Genomic DNA, 24,089 nt, shown 5'->3' on the forward strand with positions numbered 1-24,089 from the left:
CCTTTTTTATTTCTTTCTGTCCTTCTTTGTAATGACCTGAAAAATGCTACACCATCTTGTCCTTCCTATCGTTCCTTCTTTTCCTTCACATCTCCTGTTGTACCTTGACTCCCTGGAGTCCTGGCCTACACATGTGTTACAGGTTATGTGACTCAGCTGCAGGGAGCAAATAAAACGAAGGTGCTTGTCTAAATTATGGGTTTTTAAATATATTTTTTGTGGCCTCTCCAGTCAGTTTATTAATTTAATTACTGTAAATTTGATTATTTTTGAGTGTGCCACGAGCTTATTACGTGCTCCAGGCTTTTTCTGGAAGGTAGTTGATTACCAGACTTTTTTTCATTATTTTAGTTTTTGTGCTGCATGTGGTAGTCTGATAATGTGCTGCATGGCTAAGCACTATTAAGGCCCCAAAGGCGAGACCTCTTGGCTATGCCAATGCTTGTTTAACATGACCCACACACCTCTATGCCGCCCCTCTCTTGGATCTTCATCACAGATAGGGACAGAGGGAGAAACACATATAGAGAGTGGTGTAAGACACGCTCGGAGCTCCAGATGTGCTCCTTAGCACCTACCAAGCTATTCCAGCATAGCACTTGGCTATGTGAGCATGAGCCATAAAAATGCAGGTTTTGGAGGCAGAACTGTATTAATGTGGTGCTTGTTCTGTGTAGAGATGGCAGGAGGTGGGAAAGCTAGAACATACCCCTGAGACAGTGCACAATTAGTGCTATCACATTTTGTATTTCTGTGCAGATTACACTTTTCCTTTCTATGTTGTGTGGTATCGGTATTTACCGAGTGTGCTATTACCACACAAATAAACAGACAACTCATCATGAATTCCTAAGTCGATTGCTCTGTGACTGCAGGACACGAAAATGTAGGTTGGACAAAGGAGAACTGAATGCAGGGCACAACCATTTTTTTACACACAGTGGAATTAACATTTTCTCCCTAGAGCGGCCCGCTGAAGAGGTGACACACGTATCGAGTTAATGTAAGAAAGGCTGATTAGTGCATATTTAATAAATGTTTAAATTCAGCCATATGTTGTATAGTCTACTGCAGTTAGTCATTCACCCCAACATATGTGGGGTACTGTTCCAAGTCACTATATACATTTTATAAATCATTGTGCTGCTGTACCTCTCATGCCCCAACTTGAATCCTCCTCATTTTCAAACTGGCCAAAATTGGTAGCCTAGACAAGAGGGAAGAAAAGGATGATTATAGAGCGGTACGTCAGTTTGCAAAATACCAACACACAGAGGGGACACAATGTAATTTGATTTGTGTTCACTAGCTACAACGTTAGTGTGAGCTCTGCGTTAAAGCACTACAATGCAGTTTATGCAAACTGTCCTTAAGAACACTCATGATGTTATTAAAGACACTAAAGCGAGTGTTATGTACTTTATTTTCTTTATTCACCTGCATGAATACAAAAAGTTATTTTCCACCAAACATACTGTATGGGAGAACCTGAAAATGAATGTCACTCTTCCTCTGCAGACCACTACTCAGCCTCACCAACCAATGAGCTGCAGTCTCCTCTAAAGGCAACGAGCCATCTTTTCTCCACTTTCGCCGGAGCAAAGCTTTGGGCCTAAAACACCCAGAACAAAAGAACAGAATGCTGTGGCAGCCCCATCTGACAAATATCAGACGGTGGTTGTAGAAACTGGAGCTGAAAGCAATCACAAGCAGGACATTCGAAACAGAATGGGTTGTCAATAGCAAATTTCTGAACAGGAAATCATACTAACCTCTGTGCCTTTAATACTATTAGGAATCATGTTCATAATAGTCACCAGAAGCATAAATCATTGGTTTACCTTAGAATGACCATAGAATTTCTCCTAAATGTGATTTCAGTCAAAAAACGGCTTTCAATGGTAATTACTTAAGCATAATTAAATATTTCGCACTTTGTAAAACACACATTGCCGATGTCATTTCTAAATGAAGGCAAGATTGTGCATTTCAAGAACATACAGACATTTGCTCATAGTTATGTATTTATTTGTATGGAAGTGTATTTAGTAATATATTTATTTATTACTATGTAGTCTAAGGAGTTCAGCTTCACACCCTTTCTGAAGGGGAAACATCCTTTACAACGCAACTGTTACAACGCACTACCATTACGACGCAACCATTACAACGCAATCTTTACAACGACTTGAGCTGGGGGGCACTCTAGGATAGGGAATAGTTTTAATTTACTATCCAACACCTTCCCTACTATCCACGGGGACTGGATTTGGAATAGTAAATTAAACTATTCACTATCCAGCGCCCCCAACGCAAGTCGTTGTAACGACTTGCGTTGTAAAACTTGCATCGTAAAGGCATGCATTGTAATAGCATGCGTTGTAACGTCATACATCCTTTCTGAAGTAATTCATGCTGGAATCGCCTTCATACAGCTCCCCTTTATGGGTACTGAGTGTGGTTGGAGAATCCCTAAGATAGGAGGACGCCCTTCCAAAGCACCACAGTCTAATAATATTGTCCTTACACTTGTCCTGTGTGTCAGCACATGTCGTGTATTGGACTAATGGCCACACATAGTTCAGCAGAATGGACCAGGTATATTTACATGTTTCATACACTCACATGAGGCTAAAATACATTAGTTCAGATTTAAACCTCTACACAAAAATCTCCATTCCAAGTGCCACAACCTCATCGTAAACCCCCTTTGTTAATATCTATGGTAGTGACTGAAAAGTGATAAAACACATTAGGTAAATACATTTCGAAATCACCCAAAAAACATGCAGACACCTGATACCCAATAGTTAGTCACATCACTCTTGGAGGGGCTCTGCTGCATTTGTCTAGTTATCTTTTTTTGTTTTTTGCTCTTTTATTAACCCAGTGCCTCATAGAAGGTTCCTTGTAACTCAATGATTATAGGAATGTAACTCCTAGAAGCCCTTTCACAGCACCTTCTTCTAGGTGTATTTTCCAAAAAAACATGAAAATACACATGCACTAACTGCTTTGCTTTAAATCCAGACTGTAAACACAGACAACTTTAGCAACTTTGGCATTGTGGTGCCAGTAAGGAAAAAAATTTTGAAATATTTTTGTGTGTTTAACTGACCCTTGTATATTAACTCTTAATTCCGCAAAACTTTGCAGAGAAAGGTTTGTCTCAAAGTAAATGCACTTTTGAAGAAGTTAAACAATTAAGCTTTTAACACAATAATGAGACTGGCCTCTTAAATGTCCTTTTATTTTCATACACCTTCACAATTACTTTCAATGCACCACTGTGGCAGCAGCGCGCTGAGGAAGGCTTTTGAACCTTCTCCTGCGCGCTGTCGCGGCGGCTGAAATAGTCTCCAGGTTTAGCAAATTTAAATGGCTCTTCTCTGTGTCCCATTTACATCCCTTGTTTATTCCTGCGCCGGGTGCACATAGGGAACACATCGGCTCCAACATGGGAGCTATTCATTAGACAGAGACAAACCAAGAAAATGAAAGGGAGAGCAGAGACTACTGCTTAATTTGTGTCTGTGGTTTCCTGTGCTTGGCACCCACACTTAATTGTCAGCACCGGCTCTAGTGACAGTCCACCACATGGTGGCGCTGTCTTTTTAGTTTAATTGAGCTGAACAAAAGTGTTTATTAAGTCACTATACATTGAAAATGAATAATACCACACTCGCATGCCATTCTTATAGTTTTTGTTGCCTGAAATAGTCTGAATTGTCACACTTGTAGAAGTGTGATGGTTAGGTGTTATGTTGGTACTGTCATTGGCAGCGCTGGAAGGGTATGGGTGGTGCAGGCTGCAGTGGCCTTCCGAGAGGGGCCCGGGTACTTACATTTTTACAAATTAAGCACTGGCAGAAACTAAGGTCTAGCTTGCTTCTCCAAGTCGAAGCAGGAGCTGAGCTATCAGGACATTCAGCATGTGAATGGTACAGGAACCGCCCTGTAAAGCATGTCACTTTCATATTGTAAACAAATTATTGCACGCCTATGCTACACCGCAGGTTAGGTTTTTCTGTGGTATACATCCCAAACTGAATTTCTTCAAGGTGGTCTTAGATTTCATGGTGAATCAAAATGAGGCTCAGTGAAGGAAAGTCTTTTGCAGAGGATTATATATTGTTGTACACTAGCGGAGTTGTGATCTGATATCATTTGCTCGATCAAACAATGTGTATTCAGCCACAGGATGTCTCTCAAGGCGGCAAAGGACAATGCTTGGTGCTGGTCAGTGCCTGATGCCGGCAAGCAGATGGTGTTTTTAATTTTTGAAAAGCTTTCTTCTGTTTTGGTGGGCTGCTTTTTTGCGCTATGGTACAAATGGAATGAAGGATTGATTTGTAAAATTATCCCAGGCCTGCAAAGGATAAAAACTGTCCTGGGTGCCCAGCTCTGCATAAGTCGGTGTGCATTTGTAAAGCAATGCATTCTGTAATGGCAGAGCGGTGTCGATACCCACAGCCCTTGAAGGGTTGAAGTGTATTGTCTGAATATGGTGGTCCTAATTTTTGATGGATGCGTTGATGTGAAGTTAGACAGGAGCATTTAGGTTCCAACTTGTGGTGAGGTGCACTAACCCCCAGATGCATCAAAGTTATGTTTTGCGAGTCCTTAATAGCGAATTTTAAGGATTCGCTATTAAAGACTCGCAAAACGGGATGTATGTAGGAATCGCAATATTATTTGCGATTCCTACTGATTTCCTATTTGCGATTCGCTAATTGCGAATCGCAAATAAGGAATGGCTTTCCCATTCATTCCTATGGGCCTAAAGGCACATAGGAATGAATGGGGAGTCATTCCTTATTTGCGATTAGCAATTAGCGAATCACAAATGTGCCTCAATTTCAAGGGTGCCAGGGTGTCCAAAGGATACCCTGTTGCACCCCTGAAATGATAATGTTCACTGGTGTTGCGCACACACATGTCCCAAGGACATGTGTGTGTGTAATATACAACTTAGAAAAATGCACTAAAGTGCATATTTCTAAGTTTTTGCTATTTACCACCTAGTTTGAATTCGCGGTAAATAGCGACCCCAGATTGCGAATTCACAATCTTGGAATGGTTCATACATTGCATTTAAGGAATCGCAAATTGCGATTCCTTAAATGCAATCGCAATTTGAAAACTCGCAATTATTTGTGAATTCTTAAATTGCGATTGCATGAACCCTTGATGCAGCTAAAATGCCGTTTTTGCGGGCGCAAATGGCCGAATTTGGCGATTTACACCGTTTGCGCTCGCAAAAATGCTTTATGCATCTACCTGCAAATGTGTTACCGTGCGTTCACTGAGCAGTAAAGTGTTCCCAGAACAGGTGGTGCAGACGTACTGTGGCAGGGCAGTAGGGTGGTCTCTGTTCTAAAGTGGATGAGAAGCATTTGTCGAGCTGTGCACTTGTCCCTATGTTTAATGGATTGAGATGCATTTGCAGAGCAATAAAATGCTGTGAACACCAGCTAGTTTCAGGAGCCTGGGCAGAGCAATGTGTTGGTTCCAGCACTGGATGGAGTGAGGTCCTTTACGAGAGCAGTGTGTAGTCCGTAGAAGTGAGTGAGCCACGATGCGCTGGTAATACTAAGTAATAGCGTCATTTGGATGTTTTACGGTGCCCAGCCAAACCAGTGCTGTGGCAGGATGGCTTCAGGTGCACTCACTGCAATAGCAGTGCAGTGGTTTGTCCTAACCTTGAGTCGAACTTTTAGAACAGTGTACTGATCGGTGTCTGGGTTAAAGTGGACTAGTAGAGTGGTTTGTGGGATTCGCCCAGAGTGGGGTGAAGTGGGCTTCACTGACAGAGAGCTGGTCTAGTACGTAACAAGGACAAATGTGATAGTAATTCTGTTTTGAACTACTTAATTGGTCACACACAGACTGCAATCTAAAACATTTAATAGGTTTAAGGCATCTGCTGTAGAGATCCTTATGTACACAGCATCTTAACTTCCACACAGTAACAGCAGCAAAATACCTAAGGTGATTAACACACTTGCTGGTGAGATCTGTGTGCAATCCAGTGCATCACTGACTTGTCCTAACAAAGCAAAGAGGTAATGTGCCTGTTGTAACAGTTGAAAATATTTAACTCTGCAAGATATAGATCAGTCTTTTGGGTTTTAACCTGAAATCTCAACCCTATCAGGGTTTTAAGTATTTCAAGACTACACCTTCAGAACTTGTTTCTAAACCTTATTGCTTTTTCACCAAATTCTTTATCAAAAATAGCTTTAAAGCATGCCATATTTCCCTCCTTTTTAGGTTTTGCTTGCGCTGCGCTTTAGTAATCTAGTCTTTTTAATATAAACTTAAATGGGGCTTAATTCCCGCCTCCACTCTTTCCAGGCTTCACATTGGTTCCAGTGTGTGCCACTTTCTTTTCCTCCATTTCTACTGTCTGTAGCATATTTTCCTGCATTTACCAATGCTTGTTCCTCGTCTGCTTCTCTTATAATTTTTCCGTAGCCAAAATACTTTTGACTTCTGCTTTGATGGAACTGTTTTTTCATAAAGTTTTATCTCTTTTTGCTTTTTCTTCTTGCAAGAGATTTATGTAGCTGCATCTTATCACCCGGAGAGATTAACCCCTTCCATGCTCATGACGGAACGGTTCCGTCATCAGCGTCGGTGCTCCGGTGCTGATGACGGAACATTTCCGTCATGAGTCAATGTGATTTATGACCCTTCAGCACTGCAGCGAAATTCGCGCAGCACTGAAGAGGTTAAGTGATTTGCCCTGAATCACCAGATATTGCACTGCCAAGACTAGAACCAAGATCTCCTCTTATCGTATATGCAGCTGCCTGCTGCGCCACATCCTTCCCACTCCAGTGATACTTGTTAGGGAGCTCCTTCCTTCCTCCCAGACAGTGATTGATAAAAACGGCCTATTATTCATCACATAGGTGAAACCGATACATTACCAATGCTTGTATCAAAATGTTCTCGGGAAAGGACCACCATGAGCCCTCCTTGTATCAATTTGGCTTGTTCTCTTCACTCACTCTCAAAGAAAACCTCGTCCCTAATGTTTACACCCCACTGCTTAGAAAAATCACCAGCCACCACAACCTGCATTTCCAGCTTTTTATCATCATTAATATTAATTACACCTGGCCATAAAATGCATCACTTTGGATATTTGAAATGACAAAACTTCCCTAGGTCAGCCACCCGTGCTCTCCGTACCCTTCTTTGGACAAATTTGTAACCTTGTTACTCAGATTCGCTACCAAATACAAAGGGGATGTCAACCTAATTCATTTTTGGTGATAAAGCGTTGCCATTTTTGTCCTGCTGAAATTATGGTGCACCTTAGTAAATTCCTGGTTTTTGAGTGTCACAAAAATAACCCTGGGCAAAGCACTACGCTACGCTCACGTAGTTTGCGAGGTTTGCGCTACTTCGCACTATGCGAACTGCACGTAGCACAGTGCAAACACGCGTAGCGTAGTGCAGCAGTCATTTTTTGCTTGCTCGCGGTCCTCAACGTCAAGTTGGCGACCGCGAGCAAGCAAAATGACATCCCTGCGAGAAATTTTCCCCGTTCGCGATCAGCAACATCAAGTTGCCGTTCGCGAGCATGGAAAATAAACATCCCGGCGAGGTTTCTCATTGCGACTGGTCACGTATGCTTGCGACCGCTTGCGATGAGAAACTACCAGTCCGCGTTGAGAAAGCTGCTGCTCGAGTAAAAATCTAGAAAACTACAGCTCACACTATGCAAGAATCAGTTTTCAATGATTGAACAGTACCAGATGCTTGTCCGCACTGTGCAATCATTGAAAACGGCATCTTGCACAGTGCGAACAGGGTACTACGCAGTTCGTGTAGTGCTACGCGTAGCTCACGTAGTGCGAAGTGCACTTCGCGTAGCGCTACTTCGCGAGGTACGCCCAGCCCTACACAAAAAAGACTATAAAGGGTTTTCGAATACACATTCTTTTAAAAATATAAATCCTTTATTGCTGTGAGTTTTCTAAAAATGCTATCTAATGGAGAAACAGAATTATATGTCAGTGTATAGAATAACAATGCGAGGCTTTCCTCTTGTAATTTTCTTTTTGGAACTAATGAAGTTTTCGCTTTGATAACAAGCAATGGATCTAAGTTCGAGTTACACTATCTGCGCCGAATAACACTTAATTCTGGCTGTTGTAATATTAACTAAAATGAAACAGTGCCATCTAGTGGATTATTAGTGTTCTGCTAACGAACTGTCCAACGTATGAAAACTGCAGAGCACGGATAAACTGACTGGTTGAACAACCATTAGTTATGTTTGTTTTAACCCTGGCACTGAGAACACATGACCTTTAGGTAATTGAATGCATTGGGGTTAAATAATTTTGCAGCAGGGGAGTGTCAAATTATGCGGAAGGGCTGAGTAAATTATGCAGCAAAAAGGCAAATTATGCAGCATTATGAGGTACAATTTGTGGTGGTATTACTTAATTTTTTTGTCATTTTCAAGCTTAACAGTTTTTAGGCATTAGGTGTGCCTCATTAGGACCAGTTTAGCACCCAAAAAGAGCAATAAGCAACAGAAAGGTGACCAGTTAACCTTTGCAAAGGGCCTTCCACTGTGCAGCAACACGTGTCAATGCGTTTTACTAAATTTTGAACCGTTTAAGCTAGAAACAGTTTTTTGTTAAAATCTGCAGATTATGCAGTAGATGGTCGATTAAGTGGCAAATATATCAAATCTATAACTATGCGAAAATCAAAGCGGCCGCACAATCACATAATTCCAGTGGCGCCGACTATACGTTTAACTAGCCCTGTATCACAACAGTTATATTTCTTCGAATGGTTCACTTTATCTGTTTACAATCACAAAATTCTCTAGGACAGATCTACCTGAAACCACTGCTCTTCAGGCTTTCTGATAGTAGGTATATTTGGCTTTCCAGAGTTAGTATTTACAAATTGTGCATATATGTAAGCAGAGAATGTTAGTAGAATGGGGCACAACTTGCAAAATTGTGAAACATCTCCGAAGAGGGCACCTACCCTATTCAACCCATTTTTGCCATATCCAGGTAGAGAAGCAGATTTCGAGTATGGGAAACCTACAACAAAGATGGAAAACATTACTGGCAAAACAAGCAAAACATATTACTGCAAACTCTCCTTCCATAATTACAGCCTCAATCCAGAATATACACATTTCGAAACATTACTGAGTAAATGTACGTGTTGTTACTCATTTTATAATTTTGTGTGTTAATATATCAATCTCAAACTATAAACAAAAAATATAGAAAAAGTTTAGCTCAAGCTATATCTGTCTCAATAGAACATCTAAACAAAATCACAGTGTAAGAATTATTTAAATCTACAGTTAAATAATGATTATTTCACTTACAAAGAACACAGCAAGCAAAATCACAGGCCATATATTGTGTGCATTGGGGCAGCCCGCCAAATGCAATCATTTTGGTTCAAGATTCTCAAACTACACCGCTTCCTCCCTCTTCAGATTCCTTAAAGGCTTGAACCCGATCATCTAAAGTCCAGAGGTGGACAGGAGATTCACTTCTTCCTCTCGCCTCTGGATCCTGATCCTTGGCTTCTGACTGCTGAAAGGGCAGAGGGTGTTATTGATGCAGCTGTTAGAGTGGCCACTTCACTGTGACGTCCCTCTTTAGTTGCAACTTGCACGATATCAGGGCTGCGGATGGGCCATGGAAGAGGTGGATACGGAGACCAGGCAGGATCAATGGTGGAAGGAGGGGACTAAGAGAACATGGCAGGAGGTTGAGCGAAGGCGATCTTCTTGGGTAAGAAAGTGCCTGGTGAGGGAGATCTGAGGGGGTCAGTATGGAGTGGGAAATAAGAAATTCCCGGCCGCAATGGGGAAACGTGCTGTTTAGGGGGTTTTGCCAGAGAGGAACTGGATCAATGATCATGGCCAGAAGGGGGGCTGTGAAGGGAAGTGATGCAAAAGAGGCCAGGCCAGCCAGGGATCAGGGTAGGAAAGAGGGAGTGAGCATGGTTCTGTGAAGGAGCCTTGTTTGACTCTGTGACTTGTTGAGGAGCGGGTGGAGAGAAACTCGTTGTGAAAGGGGAGGTTTTTGGGCAGTGGTGGCTGCTATTGAATAGTACTGAGGAGGAGAGGAGGGGAGAAGGGGGGGAATTAAAAAAACAATGTACTTACCTGCTGACGCCTCTCCTCCGTCCTTCTTCTGTCGAAGCAGGAAGCACACAGGCTCCCAAACTCCCCAAGCCAATCACAACGCTGCTGTCACCAGCATGACAGCAGCATCGGGATTGGTCTGAGCACTCTGATTTTGCACTCAGATTGGGAATGGGAGCCTGTGCATGTTGTCCACCTAGGCTGTGCAGTACAGCGGGTAGAGAAATGCTAAATGTGCATGACCGTCATGCGGACTTAGAAAGTGCCCACCACACCTTCCCCTGCTGGCTGTGATGACAGCCCCGCCCCACCCTGCACTGCACCTAAAATGCAACCGAACTGAGCTAGTGCGGAAAAATAAAATGGTAATAACATCATGTGATTATCATTTTATTTTTCGTTTTTGCACTGTTCAGAGCGCAGTGGGCCAAATCTCCTCCAGCTTAGCACAGGAGCCGCAAATGTTTTTGGTCGCTCACGTCATGGCTTTCAAGACAGGGCCTACACCAGCAGATGACGAGTGACACAGTGGAAGGTAAAGTGAGGAGAGTGTATACCAAGTGTGTCCCAAGTCACAGCTCACGTGTAGCGGTAGCCCTCTACTCTCACCATCGCACAAGCACTTGTAACCAGTGTAATGCAATGCTGGAGAGTGTGCACATTCCCACCATGCACTCTGCCTCCGAGGCACAAGGTTGAGAGCTCCTTGGGTAAAAGTCATTGGAAGTTGTCAGGCAGGGGGCTCTGCCATTTTGTGGTCAGGTATGAGTTGCATAAAGCCTGTTAGCAACAAACGTCTTAGCACTCAACTTAGGCCTCTATTACTGCAGGGTGCAAAGAAGGGATGGGCACAGAGCTAGCAAAGCCTAAATGCATAAATGTCACATGTTTTAGATAAACGTAAAATAATATGCCCGATGCCCGAGCATTTTAAGGCACCCAGACATCTAGCAGGCTTTGGTACTTTGATACCATTTGCTCTGTACCATTTGATGCATTAGACCGATTGTGGTAATTTGCTTCCATAGACTTGAGCCTGTGTTTGGAGTAAATCTGAACCTTTTTTATAAAATTCACAGGACACGCCGGGAGTATACCTGAGAAGCTGCAACAGTTGCAGTGCTCCAGGTGTAGCACTGAAATTATTTTTTGAAATCAGATTGCTTACCAAATGAAGGCATTTTCACATCCTAAGAATAAGAGTTGTAGAATTGCACAGACAAAAACACTGTACAATATTGCAATTGTACTTTAAAACTTTTTTTGGTGTACGTAAAACTTTTCCCTGTCGATAAATACATTTCCCTCCATGCCCACCAATTGTGGGGATGTTCCCTCTCCATTCCCCTCTGAACACAGACTTACCTTTGACCATTAGAGGAATAAGTCCCTGACTGCGTGCAGAATGGGAATATGCCTCGCAAGTATTACACATGAGTGAATTGTTTGGCGCATCTGGACAAAAACGGATTTGTGCCGGCAATTAACACCTCCTTAAACCCTACACACTTTTATCGAGTTCAGGCTTACGCACTGCAATGCTGGGCTCAGGCCGGATACCTGGTGCTGGACCTTGAAAAGGCATTCGACTCGCTGGCAGGGGCGGCCCCTCCATGTGGGCGGAGGACCGCGCCCACTGCTTTCTCGCAGTGCGAGAAGCAGAAACATAAAATGGTATTATAAATACCATTTTATGTTTCTGCTTCTTGCACGACGAGAAAGCAGAAAGGTTTGGTTTGGGGCGTGTGGGTGGGTGGTCCTACTCTATAGCAGGGGAGGAGTGGCTTGCCCACTCTGAGGGCGCTGACTGCTTGATCTACCCCAGGGCCGACCAAACCAGTCATATGCACTCTGCTGTTTCTCCATGTAGGCTGAGAAATGGCTTCCCCGTAGACGTATGTGTGGTTGGCGTCCTAACCAATCACATCACTGCCATTGCAGCTTTGAGATTGGCTTAGGAAAGGGGAGGGATGCTGCCTGCTTCCTGTGAGGAGCAGAGAAGCAGTGACGAAGTGGGACGATGTGGGACCTTTTTAAATGTATTTATTTAAAATTAAACACCCCACGCAAACTCCTCCCCGCGCGACACACTCTGCCCCTCCCCCCGAGTCATGCCTGCCACGACTGCTTGCTGGAATGGTCGCTCCTTTTCTCAGCATTGCATAGATATGGTCTTAGAGCTCGCTTTATACGCCTGGTGTAGGTGGTCTACTCACAGCCTCTCATCATGGTCAGGACTGGCTCAGTCATATCTGAGTCGATACCGACTGGCTCCGGCACCCGGCAGGGATGCCCTCTTTCACCTTTGCAATTCTCTCTGGCGATTGAACCATTGACTGTGGTGCTACATAGGCGGGGCAAGGACTGGGGCATACAGCTTTGCGATGGGTTACATGTAGTGCCCCTTTATGCAGACAACCTGCTTTTGTAACTCCGGGACATTCACGCTGTACCAGATAAGATTGCGGAAATACTGCATCAATTTGCGGGGATTTCGCGCCCCAAGTAAATTGGAGGAAGTCCTGCTTATTTCCTTTCACGTCAGACCTGCCAGGTCATGCCTTTTATAAGACTGTAATGTCCTGGCAGCCCGCTACGTTTTGCTACCTGGGTGTTCGTATATATCGCTCCTCAGACAATCTGTTTTACGGCAACCTTTCACAAATGCTGTCCTCCATTCGGACCCAGATAACATTCTGGGGGACGCTACCGCTGTCCGTGATGGGTTGGGTCGCACTGTTATAAATGGTGATCCTCCCTAGACTCCTGTACTACTTTTCAAATTTACCCATCTAAAGACTGGCTAAATTCTTCAGAGATTTTAACTTAAATGAGCAAATTAATTTGGAATGCTGGGCGCTGCAGGGAGGCAGGAACATCCAACATTACACACTTGGGAGGCGTGCGTACTGGGTCTATTCCCTAGAACCAAAAAACACAAGATCACTTCCTGTTTCCTTGACTTGGGCTTTTTAACTCACAAGCGGCTCATTACTTGCAGGTGGAGGTTCCCAGATCCTCCCCCAATCAAGGCCTGGATACAATCATTCCTTGTGTAGGCGCAAATGGAAAGTACAGCACTTCAAAGGAAGGGCACCCTAGAGTTGCACAAATACCCAGCAGCTCAAAATTGGGAAGCAATACGGGCAGAATTCAGCTCATCGATACAGGAACTAAAGGCATGGTGACTTTCTCATGGTTGCTGGGATGTTAGGGGACTGACTTACCTCTTCATCAGTGGAATATGCATGGTAGGGTGGCACCGCTCTAACATCTATGATCATAGACACCCACCAAAACTGTTGGTTATGGGTTGGGGGAACAAAATAGTTGTGAATTACTGTACTTGTAGACTCCAGTTGGTCACTGTTAGAAATGAGGGTCTCTAGTTGGCAATGGTTTGCACCTTTGTCCAAGTAGGGACCCTTCCTTCTAGTCAGGATCAGGGAGTTACACTCCCAAAATAACCCCTGCTTACCCACTTGGTAGCTTGGCACGAGCAGTCAGGCTTATCTCAGAGGCAGTGTGGAAAGTATTTACACATAACAAACAGTAATACAGTGAAAACACTACAAAAGGACACCACACCAATTTAGAAAAGTATCCAATATTATTATATATCCAAAACAAGACCACAACAATAAGAATCCAACATACAGTACTTACAAATATATACTTTGCAAGATATCCTTTAAAATTGTAGAGATATTTCAAAAACACAGTTTTTCCTAGTCGGTAGCTCTGTCCGGGGCTACCGCGAAACTGAAAAAAACCAGAATCCAACAGTTCTGTATGACTGCGTCGGTCTGGGGTGACAGCAAACTAGTAAACAGTACCTTTTGCGTTGCGGCCGACATGTTGGTGCGAGCCAGTCTTGACAACCGTCGTGGTTGCAATGTGAAGTGAAGCGGTGCAGCATGTGGTGCCCTCAAGGCGCGGTTCAGGCAGCAGCTCTGAGACGGTCGTCCAGCGGCGTTGGTGAGACCACGGCTATGAGGTGGAGTGAGATGCTGCTCATTGCGGTGACGGTAGGTCACGGTGCAAGCGACAGGGCCGTTTAGCGGGAGCTCGCGTCAGTCGGCCCAGACTGCAGTGTGGGATGAGGCAGTGCGTCGTGAAGCTTACGAGCGGTGCCCCCAGCCACGATGCGGTCACGGGTGTCGAAGTCAGCAGGCAGTGACGGCACCGGTGAGACCAGGGTGGCAAAGTGAAGCAAGGTGGTGGGGAGTGTGGTGCCCACATCTCATGGTGAAAGTGCAGCTCGGTGGCGGCAGTGGCGGTCGTCATCATCAGTGAGACCAGGGTTGTGGTGCAGGATGCGGTGGTGCCCCCTGCGGAGCCTTCAGGACATGGAGCCAGTGACAGTCGGTTGCCTTTTCCTTCTCTGTGGAAACTGAAACAGCGGTTCCAGAAGTAGTACCCAGAGGTTGATTAAGTCTGTGCAGTCCCTGAGACTTCAGAACAGGAGGCAAGCTTTACTTCAAGCTCTTGGAGAGACTCAGCACAAGTACAGAAAGTGCAGTCCAGTCCTTTCACTGCCCAAGGCAGAAGCGGCAACTGCAGGCCAACACAACAAAGCAAAAAAACAGCAAAGGGGCTGCTTAGCAGGTTCCTTGATTCCAGCGAGTTCTAAAGTTCTGTGGTCTGCCCCAATATTTACACTTAAAATTCCTTTGTTCTCCCAGGCAGAGAGTGTCTGTGCTTAGTCTAAACCAGTTTGGTCCTCTCTGGCTCAGCTTCCCAGCAGGAGGTGGAGACACCATTATCTAAAGCAGACCAGCCCCATTCAGGTGCATGGAAATCTCCTCCCACTACTACAAATGCAGCCTGGGTCTATTCTGCCCAGCCCTGACTCATCGAGGAAATGCAGGATACACCTTGCCCTCCCCCCCCAGTGGCTGTCTGAAGAGAATGTACATCCCCAGCCCCTGTCACTCCAAAGCCAAACAGTCAATCCACAAACCCAGTAGAGGCACACAGGATGGCTAAATAAAAAAACTACTTTCCAGGCATACTAAACTCCATTTCCCTATCTTGTCCCAATGGGAAGTTATGCTTATACGATGTTATAAGTAAAACTCCCATTCTATCCTATGGGACAGATAGTCTATCCATAGTGAAAAACAAAATGCACTTTAATTCACTCACAGGAATGCCACATACACCAGTACATGCCCTACCTTTAACATACACAGCACCCTGGCCACAGGGGTACCTTCAGCCTACCTTAGGGGTGACTTATATTTAAGAAAAGAAGATTAGAGCATGGCAAGTGGGTGCACTGGCCAGGTTGACATGGCAGTACCAAACTGCATGCAGTCTTTGCAGTGGCAGGTCTGTGATATCTTTACAGGGCTACTTTTGTAGGTGGCATAATCAGTGCAGGAGGCCCACTAGTCGCATTTGATTTACAGGCCCTGGCCTTCTCAGTGCACTGTAATAGGAATTTACCAGTAAATCAAATATGCCAATCATGGAAACACCAATCCATAACACAATTTACAACAGGAGTACTTGCACTTTAACACTGAAAAGCAGTGAGAAAAGTGTGCAGAGACACTAAACCAGCAAAACAGAGTTAAAACTGGGAGGTCCAAAAGCAAAAAGACAGGGGAAATATGCCAAAAGATGCCAGGTCTAACAGTCACTTTAGGTTGAGTATTCTTCTTAACATAAATCAAAATCTTGCAATGTACGCTATGTCAAAAAGTTGTTTTGAGGAATGCACTATATATATGTACATTGGTATAATTATATACACGGGAAGTGGGCAATTGCCTTGGTTACTCCTGGCTCTATGTTGAAACTGTAATTTGCTGAATTTGACATATCAGTTATGTGCTCGATGTTGTTGGAATCTGGAGGTATGTCTCCTGTTATATTGTCATATGAGCTGTTAATGTACGAGATCACTAACAAAACACAATAAAAAGATTCAGACAAAAATGAGTGAATTGTTTGGCATTATAACTTCATGTTTTTGTACAAAATGTAAATTTACACTCATGCAAGAGCCATTTATTCATTGAAGTTCAAAGTAGTGGCGCAAACGACTTTGTGAATCAGAACCATTTTGTTCAGTTAGAGTAAAAAAGTACCAAAGCCTGGATTAGCTGAACACATTAGGTCATATGAAATACTATTTCTAACATTTAAAGTAAATAAATATGGTGTTACTGCTACCTCTGGCTTTACAACTTACAGTCATAATTAGCATTTTACTTTCACATTATCAACAGCCCACAAAATTTGCCTTCCTCTGTGTCTTGTTACCATGATAGGATTTTACCATCTATTGCCAGTTTATCATAGTTAGTACACAGTAATTTTATCCCTCTAACAATCATAGCTGCCAAGGTTTCAGATTGCTATGTGTGACATTTCTATAATTTCAGTGTAATTATGAGTGACATTTTAACCACTATGAGTGACACTTTCTCGCGAGCAAAAGTAGGTAGTAAAGATGAGGGAAACATGTACATTTTAGAAATTACACTCATTTGAGCATGAAGAAACTAAGAAAATATTCAAACTGCTACAAATCACAGAAATGGAAGGGCACTAAGCTAGTGCCCTTGTAAACTGATCGTAATTTTGGAGATATGCAATGTATCATTGGTACATTCAAGTGCTTTCAACAGGGTTATCGGACATCTCTGCTGTGATAAATCCCTGCGGTAGTATTCATTTAATAACGACTTACATTTTCTCTAGTAAAGTCATAACACTACACTGCACAACCTAGGTTAGGAAAAAAAATGTAACTGCTGCTGTCCTTAAGAAGTTTGTCTCTATGTGTGTTACACTCATTGGCTCAGCCGGCATCATGCACTCTCAGCTGCTGTACAGTAGAAAAGTCAGTCTCTCCCTAGTCGTAACGCTGGTGAAGTGGCATGCATATTTGTATTTTGTGTAATAATGAGAACCTTTTTTTGTGAATTAGCGAACTTCAAACCAGTATGGATTGTGTTAAAAATTGCTAGATTTGCAGTCCTTTGTTAGCCGTGTTTGTGAGAGGCGGACCTGACCTAATATCACCTGCTCAGACTCTACCGGACATGGAGGACGTGTTGAAGGAAAGTTTTAGTATTGCCAGGTGACTGCAACAATTATTGGGGGCCGGGCTGGGGCACAGGCTGAAGGAGGAAACAAACATCGGAAAGCACCAGAAATGAAAGTGCACATAGCTCAGAACTGGAACGGCAACTTCTATGTAATTGATTATTTTTATTTAATACATTACATGCTTTCTCAGGCACTGATTATCCATCATGTCACTGGGCAGCTGATCCCAGCTGGTGGCGACGCGGCCGAGTGTGCTGGGTCCCGGTGGCGTGAGATATTGTCTGCCCCCGCTGTGCTGTTAAACATACTGCAAACAAAGCAATGCTTGCTGCACCCACCTTCATTGCCACTGGCCCCGGCGCTGCCTCTACTGTAACAATGGCTCGTGGTGCTGTTCTGGCTGAATGGTGCACGTGGGCTCGGATTCCATTTCTTGACCCTCGGCCGGCCAGGTCCCCGGTTCAGAAATAATTATTAGCCGGCGGGGGGATGCCATAATTTAGCCACAGAGCTCAGGCGGCCCGGCAGCAGCAGGTGCAATCAAGCGCTGCCAGCCAGGCGAGCACCATGATTCCTGCACCACCTGTGTGAGCTCAGCCATGGTCACAACGGTTCTCGGAACAAAGCACGCCGCCCGGGCATGCACAATAACGGGTGTGCTCTGGGTTCCAGAGGCCGCCGCGGTCCGTGGGGTTGGTTTGGTGGGTCAGAACACAGGGTTTACATATTGGGAAAAAAAATCCTGAATTAACAGCAGCGCTCATTCCCACTGCAGGCAGCCTCCCACAATTTACTTCCCAGGAACTGCATCCACCCGCTCACGTCGCATCGGGCGGGACGAGGATGTTACATCCCGCACCCTCGCGCTGTGTCTGAATAGAATGGTTGTGACATTGTCGCAGCTGCTCCCAAGCTGCCGGTATCAGCTCCAGGGCGCACTGCCACTACAGCGTCAGTTTGCCATTCCAATGCTGCATGATTAGCAGTGCTAGTTTGGGGCTTGAAGTCTTAGGAGGCACTATGCAAATTATGCGTGACTTTGCATTTCAGTGCGGTGATGCGGATCACCACGCTGAAATGCGTTAGTGTCACTCCTAATGCGTGATACTTGGCAGGCCTGAACAATAGCCCTCTCAACACCAGGAGCGGCCCGTGGTGGGAGTGCTGCCGGGCGCTGATGTGGGGCAAGGGAGGGGCAGGGTGGTGGTAGTAAACTCCGGGAATACGGCCGCACAGAAGTAAGTACACAAACAAATAAATAAAACAAATTTATTTGCGCGCACTGCATCGCATTTGGCCATCCCCCACCCCACGTCTGCACCCGGCAGCACTCCTACCACGGTCGTTACTGCTCAACAGTAGATTATCAAACAAATTATTCCAAAATCTGAGGCCTCAGGAGGAGTGCTTCAGTCTGATTGGGGGCACTACTGCATCAGGTAGCTACTGATGGGGTATTTACTGGGAAAGTACTATCAGCCCCACTCTGAGATCTGCTTCTCAGAATGGGGAACAATGCGGTAAATGCGGTCATTGCTTTTGGTAACTGGCACGTGCATAGCAGACAATCGGCATTTGTATGACATTGAAGCTCCTTTCAGTAGGCTGGATATGAGTTTTAGGGTAGGACTTTTACAATGTAGCACTTTTCAGCCATTCCGATCCGCGAAACTCCGAATAATACAATTTCTACAACGTTTTACCAGGCATTATTTGTTTAGAGAAAAAGTGTGGTGTTTTTGCCTTACCTGTAATCCTGAATAGGCCAACTCAATATTCCTGAAATAGTTTTGATGATTTCTGCCTTGATTTGGTAAAGCAGATGTGATGGTTTGCACAATAACAGATGAAACTACGCTCAGCAATCTAGCGTCTCTAGTGACATCTTCGCTCCTTCTTGCTTTAACCTCTTCAGTGCTCGTAGGCCCTACAATGACTGCATCTCTCTGGTCATAGTACAAAGTAAAGCTTACGTGAAAAGTAGGGGTCCCCCTGAACCCGCTGCGAAGCTTCTCTGTGAGTCCCGGGGCTCTGAGTCAGCGACTGCGAATCCACCTCTGTGGCAATGGCGCGGGCTTCCATCTCTCCTTTGAGGATCACCCAACTCGTCTTCACCTGAACCAAGGAAACAAGAGGCATTTCACAATGTAGCTCTGAAAAGAGGTCTCCATCTTATTACAATTGTTTACCCATCACTTTCAGAGGTTCATAGATATAGAATTGGACCCACTGGCACGTGACGAGGACTAAATGCAAGCTGTCCAGCCTGAGTTACAATGTCTTAGTTAAATTATGGTAGGTAGTTGCTGTGGCGTTAGTGCTATTCCTAAAAGTAGCAGAGCGCTGTTGCAGCAGGAGCACCACTAAAAGAAACCAGACTCTGATGGGGTAGGAAACACCTACGATTGAGGCAATACTCTGTGTAGTCGATTCTTTCCATTATGTATTTGCAGATCACATTACAATTTTGGATACTGGAAGAAATCAGCTCTACGGGCTCCAAGTTGGGTCGTGCACCAGTAGACCAGGATCAGCCCAAGGATGACACAGGAGGATGGAACTATTCATCAGTTGCTGGCTATCAGAGGTAAAGTCGAGACATGCCTGATAGGAAGACGAATCTTGGTGGAAAGAGGTGTGATAGACTAATGAAAGACCTCATGATGTAAAAGCAGTCAGCACGCATTTCATAACATGGTATTCAAAGAACTAGAACAGCGCTTCTCAGCCTAGAGTAATTTGGGGCAACTATTGACCAAAGATACTGGCAAGATCATACACTTGCGATCACCTTGGTTTTTGCAATTTATAATCCACATTTATGAACTGTAATACTCAATAAGAAGTGGGACCAATTAGACTTTATCCAAGAGGTACTACCCTCTTTTTTTTATTTTGCTTTGCTAGTCAGGTGAAGTCTGGAAATGTTGCCCATTGAGAAGAATGATAAAGATCAACTTTGCCCAAGGTGGTCATTGTCATCACCCTGTTCTATACCCTGAAGCCGGTATTCTCATGATACATGAGACTGCCAGTTCTTTTCCCCTTTGTCACTCATATAATGGGGAAACACAATTGCTGCCACCCCCAGGCATCATAATTTACCTTGCATGCTGCTAGAAGTCCCGCTCTAGGTATCTTCTACGGTATGTATGTATGTAAGTATGTGGAATTTGTGTAACCTAACCAAAAGGCAGCAGAGTGCTGTACAGGGTCAAAGGAAAGCATGTGGTTAATGAGTGACAGCAGAGGTATCTGGTTTCTGGGAGCAGAAGTTATGTATGTGGCTTCCTTAACTCCATGTTTGTGAATAAACCACGTTATGTCTCTGACATTTCAGTGACGCCTACTTCTGAATGAGTTTTTGGTATTTCCTCTTTGCCCTCTGGCTCACTAGCCTCGACCTTCATAGGCCATCAAGACATTGAATACTACCGGTGTGACTGTGGGATGAATCAAGTGATATAGTACAGGAATGGAGAAGGCGGTGTACTCCCTTGCAAAGTCCTACTCTGGCAAGAGGTACAGGGTCGCAGCTTTTCTGATGGCCACACAGACCTTCATGTGATGCTCTTTAACCCAGATCCAGGTGCCATACCCGCAAAGAAAGGCAGTTCTATTTTGAATACCAGTTAATGTGGGTGTTTAGTTTTCTTCCTAGCAAGATATAATGCCTACTTTTCTTTGTGTAAGCCGTTCCTACTAGCAACACTCTCTTCTACAAGTCGTCCCAAATAGTTACCGCTCAATGTGTACATTTGCCCAGAATCAAGCTCCTTGCAAAAATACAGGACTGTCAAAAGTTAGCAAACATGGCGACTATTTCTAATTAAGAAAGTATTTTAGCCAAACAATGGCCTTATTACTTAAAGTCTCTCTAGCAATAGTTCTTTCTTTCTGCTTCAATCCATGAATGTTTGTGATATGTGTTAAACATAAATAAGAGCAAACACGCCATAGAACATGTGCCCTGAATATCACTGTTTTTTCTTTATATGTCATCTAACAAAGAGACCTTGGTGGATTGTGCCTAATACATGGTATAACCATCATCATCATTCAAAGAGAACGAAATAAAGCGAGGGGAGTCAGTGCACAGTGTTTAACCTGAAGATACACGATTCACCTAAATTGAACCTCTTGGCTTGGAGTGAGATGCAATCATTGAAAGAATCTGGCACTTGTTGAAACTGAGAGTGGATAATATCCCCAGCCATCCACACAAGGGCTAACCTAAGTTTAATATGAAACTATAATCACATACATTTCCCTAGGATTACAATGGCCAATCTCAATAGATCATGTGAGGATCATGTGAGACAGCTGAAAGCTTAAAGGATTAGGCAACATATCATTCATGGTTTTGGATGTCATTCCGCTTCTTATGAAACATTCATTGTGGGCAAATATAGCTTTAGGCTCTAGAGAGTAACTTTAGATTTTGCTTTTTTGACCTTGTCTGCTTAGGAGACCTCTGGAATAGTTGCAAAATGTGTTACCAATTATGGTCCAGAAATGCGAACTTGATTGAACTTTTGAATGAGAGTTAAACAAAAGAAAACAGGGTGAACAGGCAGAAATATTATTTTACACACGTTTTGATTTCAACTAATGATTAAAATAAATGTTTTAAATGTTTCGTTATAAAAAACAAAATTACCCTCATATGCCAGCCCTTGTTACAATACCACACTCCAGAATACGTTACCACATTCTGGAAGTATGGTAATGCCCCAAAGTCAATGGGAAAACATGCGGTACTGAAAGTGATACTACCGCATCTATTTTTGAACTTGGCCCTCTTCTGCAGGGTCACCCCCAAACATTTTGCCTTCACCCCATCCTGTTTTTGCTGAAATTAGTTTTTGTTGGCCTTAGGATTCTGCCCAACTTACCACCGCTAACCAGTGCTAAAGTGCATTTGCTTTCTCCTTTAAATATAGTGAAACTGACTTACAACCAATTGCCACATTTAATTTGTACGGAGCTTATTGGTACTACAGGTACCCATGGCCTGCTAAATAAATGCTACTAGGGGGCTTGCAGGACTGATTGTGCCACCCACTTAAGTAGCCTTTTAACCGCATGCATGCAGCGGTTATTTTTGCGCTGTGCGGCAATTTACAAAAAGCCGCGTTACATGACAAGCTGAGCTCGTCATGAGCATGCGAGCGGCGCAACTCATGACGAGCTCAGCTCGTCATGAGCATGGAAGGGGTTAAAACATGTCTCAGGCCTGCCATTGCAGACAGTGTATGCAATTTTAAACTGTCACTTAGACCTGAAATGAAATGAAATGAAATTAAATTAAATTAAATTAAATTTGTAAAGCGCATGGCTGCCCGAGAGCGTCCCAGCGCTGCCCAACAGATAACAGAAAACTCAAAAGGAACCGGAATTTTAGGGAGCTTTGGGGAAGAGAAAAGATTTAAGCAGCTTTCGGAACTTAAGAAGGGAGGGTTCAGTCCTGATGTGCCTAGGGAGAGCATTCCAATTTTTTGCCGCATTTACAGAAAAACGGCGGCCTCCTGTGCGGGCCTTCCTCACTCTAGAAACTATGGCAAGATTGTCCAGGTCCGATCGAAGGGCCCGAGGAGGTCTGTAGGGACAAATCAGGCTCCTCAAGGCCGGAGGACCTTTGCCTTGCAGTGTCTTATGAGCAATGCAGGATGACCTGGCAAACTATACCTTTGCCCAGGTCTAAACCTTCCTTTTTAATGGACGACTCACCCCTAAGGTAGGCCCTTAACAGTTTTACATGTGCTGGTAGTGAAAAATTCTTAAATTAATTATTTGTCCAATATGATAGAATTGGGTTACCTATTACCTTTAATTTAAAACCCTCTTTAATGCTGAAGTCAGATAAGGTCACAATTCCAAATGCGTCACTTTTAGAAATTTGGTATATTCTCGTCCTAACCATTTGGTGGCTGTAGCCTGCTCCTGGGTCACATGATTACTGGGAGTGGCAGCTGACCCATGTGTATTCTCCCTAGACGGCCACACCATAGAGAAACTGGGTGATAGCAGGAAAAGTCATCTAGGCAGAGTAGGGGGTGGAGCTGTGACCTACCACACTTGCACCTCAAAGGGGCTAATTCTGCACACTCACAAAGGGATTCACACTAGCTCATTATGCCCCAGACATCCGGGGACCAGAGCAAGGAGGCATGACATTCCAGGCACTTTTGTGGCAAAGGCAGCAGACACTTCTCCCACCTTAAAGAGGGCACCAGTTATAAATGTAGGACCCTCAGACCAACTCTTCAGTTCACTTCTGGACCTGCGTAAGGACTCCAAAGGGGACTGTCTGTGGCCTGCTGTGTACTTTAGAGGACTACCCTGCTTCAACCAAGAGGACTGCCCTGCTGCCTGAAGCCTGCCTTATACTATCAGAGGACTTGCCTGCTGCTTGAGACCTGCTTTTCTGCCTGCACCCAGGACTACCATAGAGACTCCAAGGGTTAGTTTGCAGGCCTCCTGATCAGAGCCCCAGGGGCAGGAAAGGCTACAACCATGTTGAAGCTGTACCTGGAACCTGCCTCAGCGAGTTCTAACCCTCCATGTGGTGCCAGTCTTGGACCCTTGGATGTGGGTAGCACCTGGCCTCGGATCTAGGCCCAAAGCAACACCAGCATTGTTGTTCATAATAATGCCCTCCATGCACCGGCCCACGTCTTCTGAGCCAGTCGATGGTGATAATACATGCTGGTTTAGCGCCATGGTTGCTTTCTTTCTTTTCCTTTGCCTATAACTGTTTTTTCAGTGTTGTAGTTAAAAAGTACCTTCTAGAATGCAATGCTGACACAAAGTTCAGTAGTTTTTAGTGCAGAATTCTACCTCAATGCAGCTTCCATTAATATTTTGAATAAGC

At 44.2% G+C, this 24,089-nt stretch overlaps 1 protein-coding gene across 1 annotated transcript in view; it reads right to left on the reverse strand.

Moving 5' to 3' along the window:
- ABLIM2 (actin binding LIM protein family member 2) overlaps positions 1-24,089 on the reverse strand; it is a 797,090-nt gene that overhangs the window by 122,795 nt on the left and 650,206 nt on the right. The window contains exons 16-18 of the mRNA XM_078678529.1: positions 19,189-19,330; positions 9,025-9,083; positions 1,153-1,207 (exon numbers count right to left, since the gene is read on the reverse strand). Of these exons, the coding sequence (XP_078534655.1) occupies positions 1,153-1,207; positions 9,025-9,083; positions 19,189-19,330 (256 nt within the window). The remainder of the gene's footprint in view (positions 1-1,152; positions 1,208-9,024; positions 9,084-19,188; positions 19,331-24,089) is intronic.

Source organism: Lissotriton helveticus, chromosome 2_2 (assembly GCF_964261635.1).
Source record: "Lissotriton helveticus chromosome 2_2, aLisHel1.1, whole genome shotgun sequence".
NCBI lineage: Eukaryota > Metazoa > Chordata > Amphibia > Caudata > Salamandridae > Lissotriton > Lissotriton helveticus.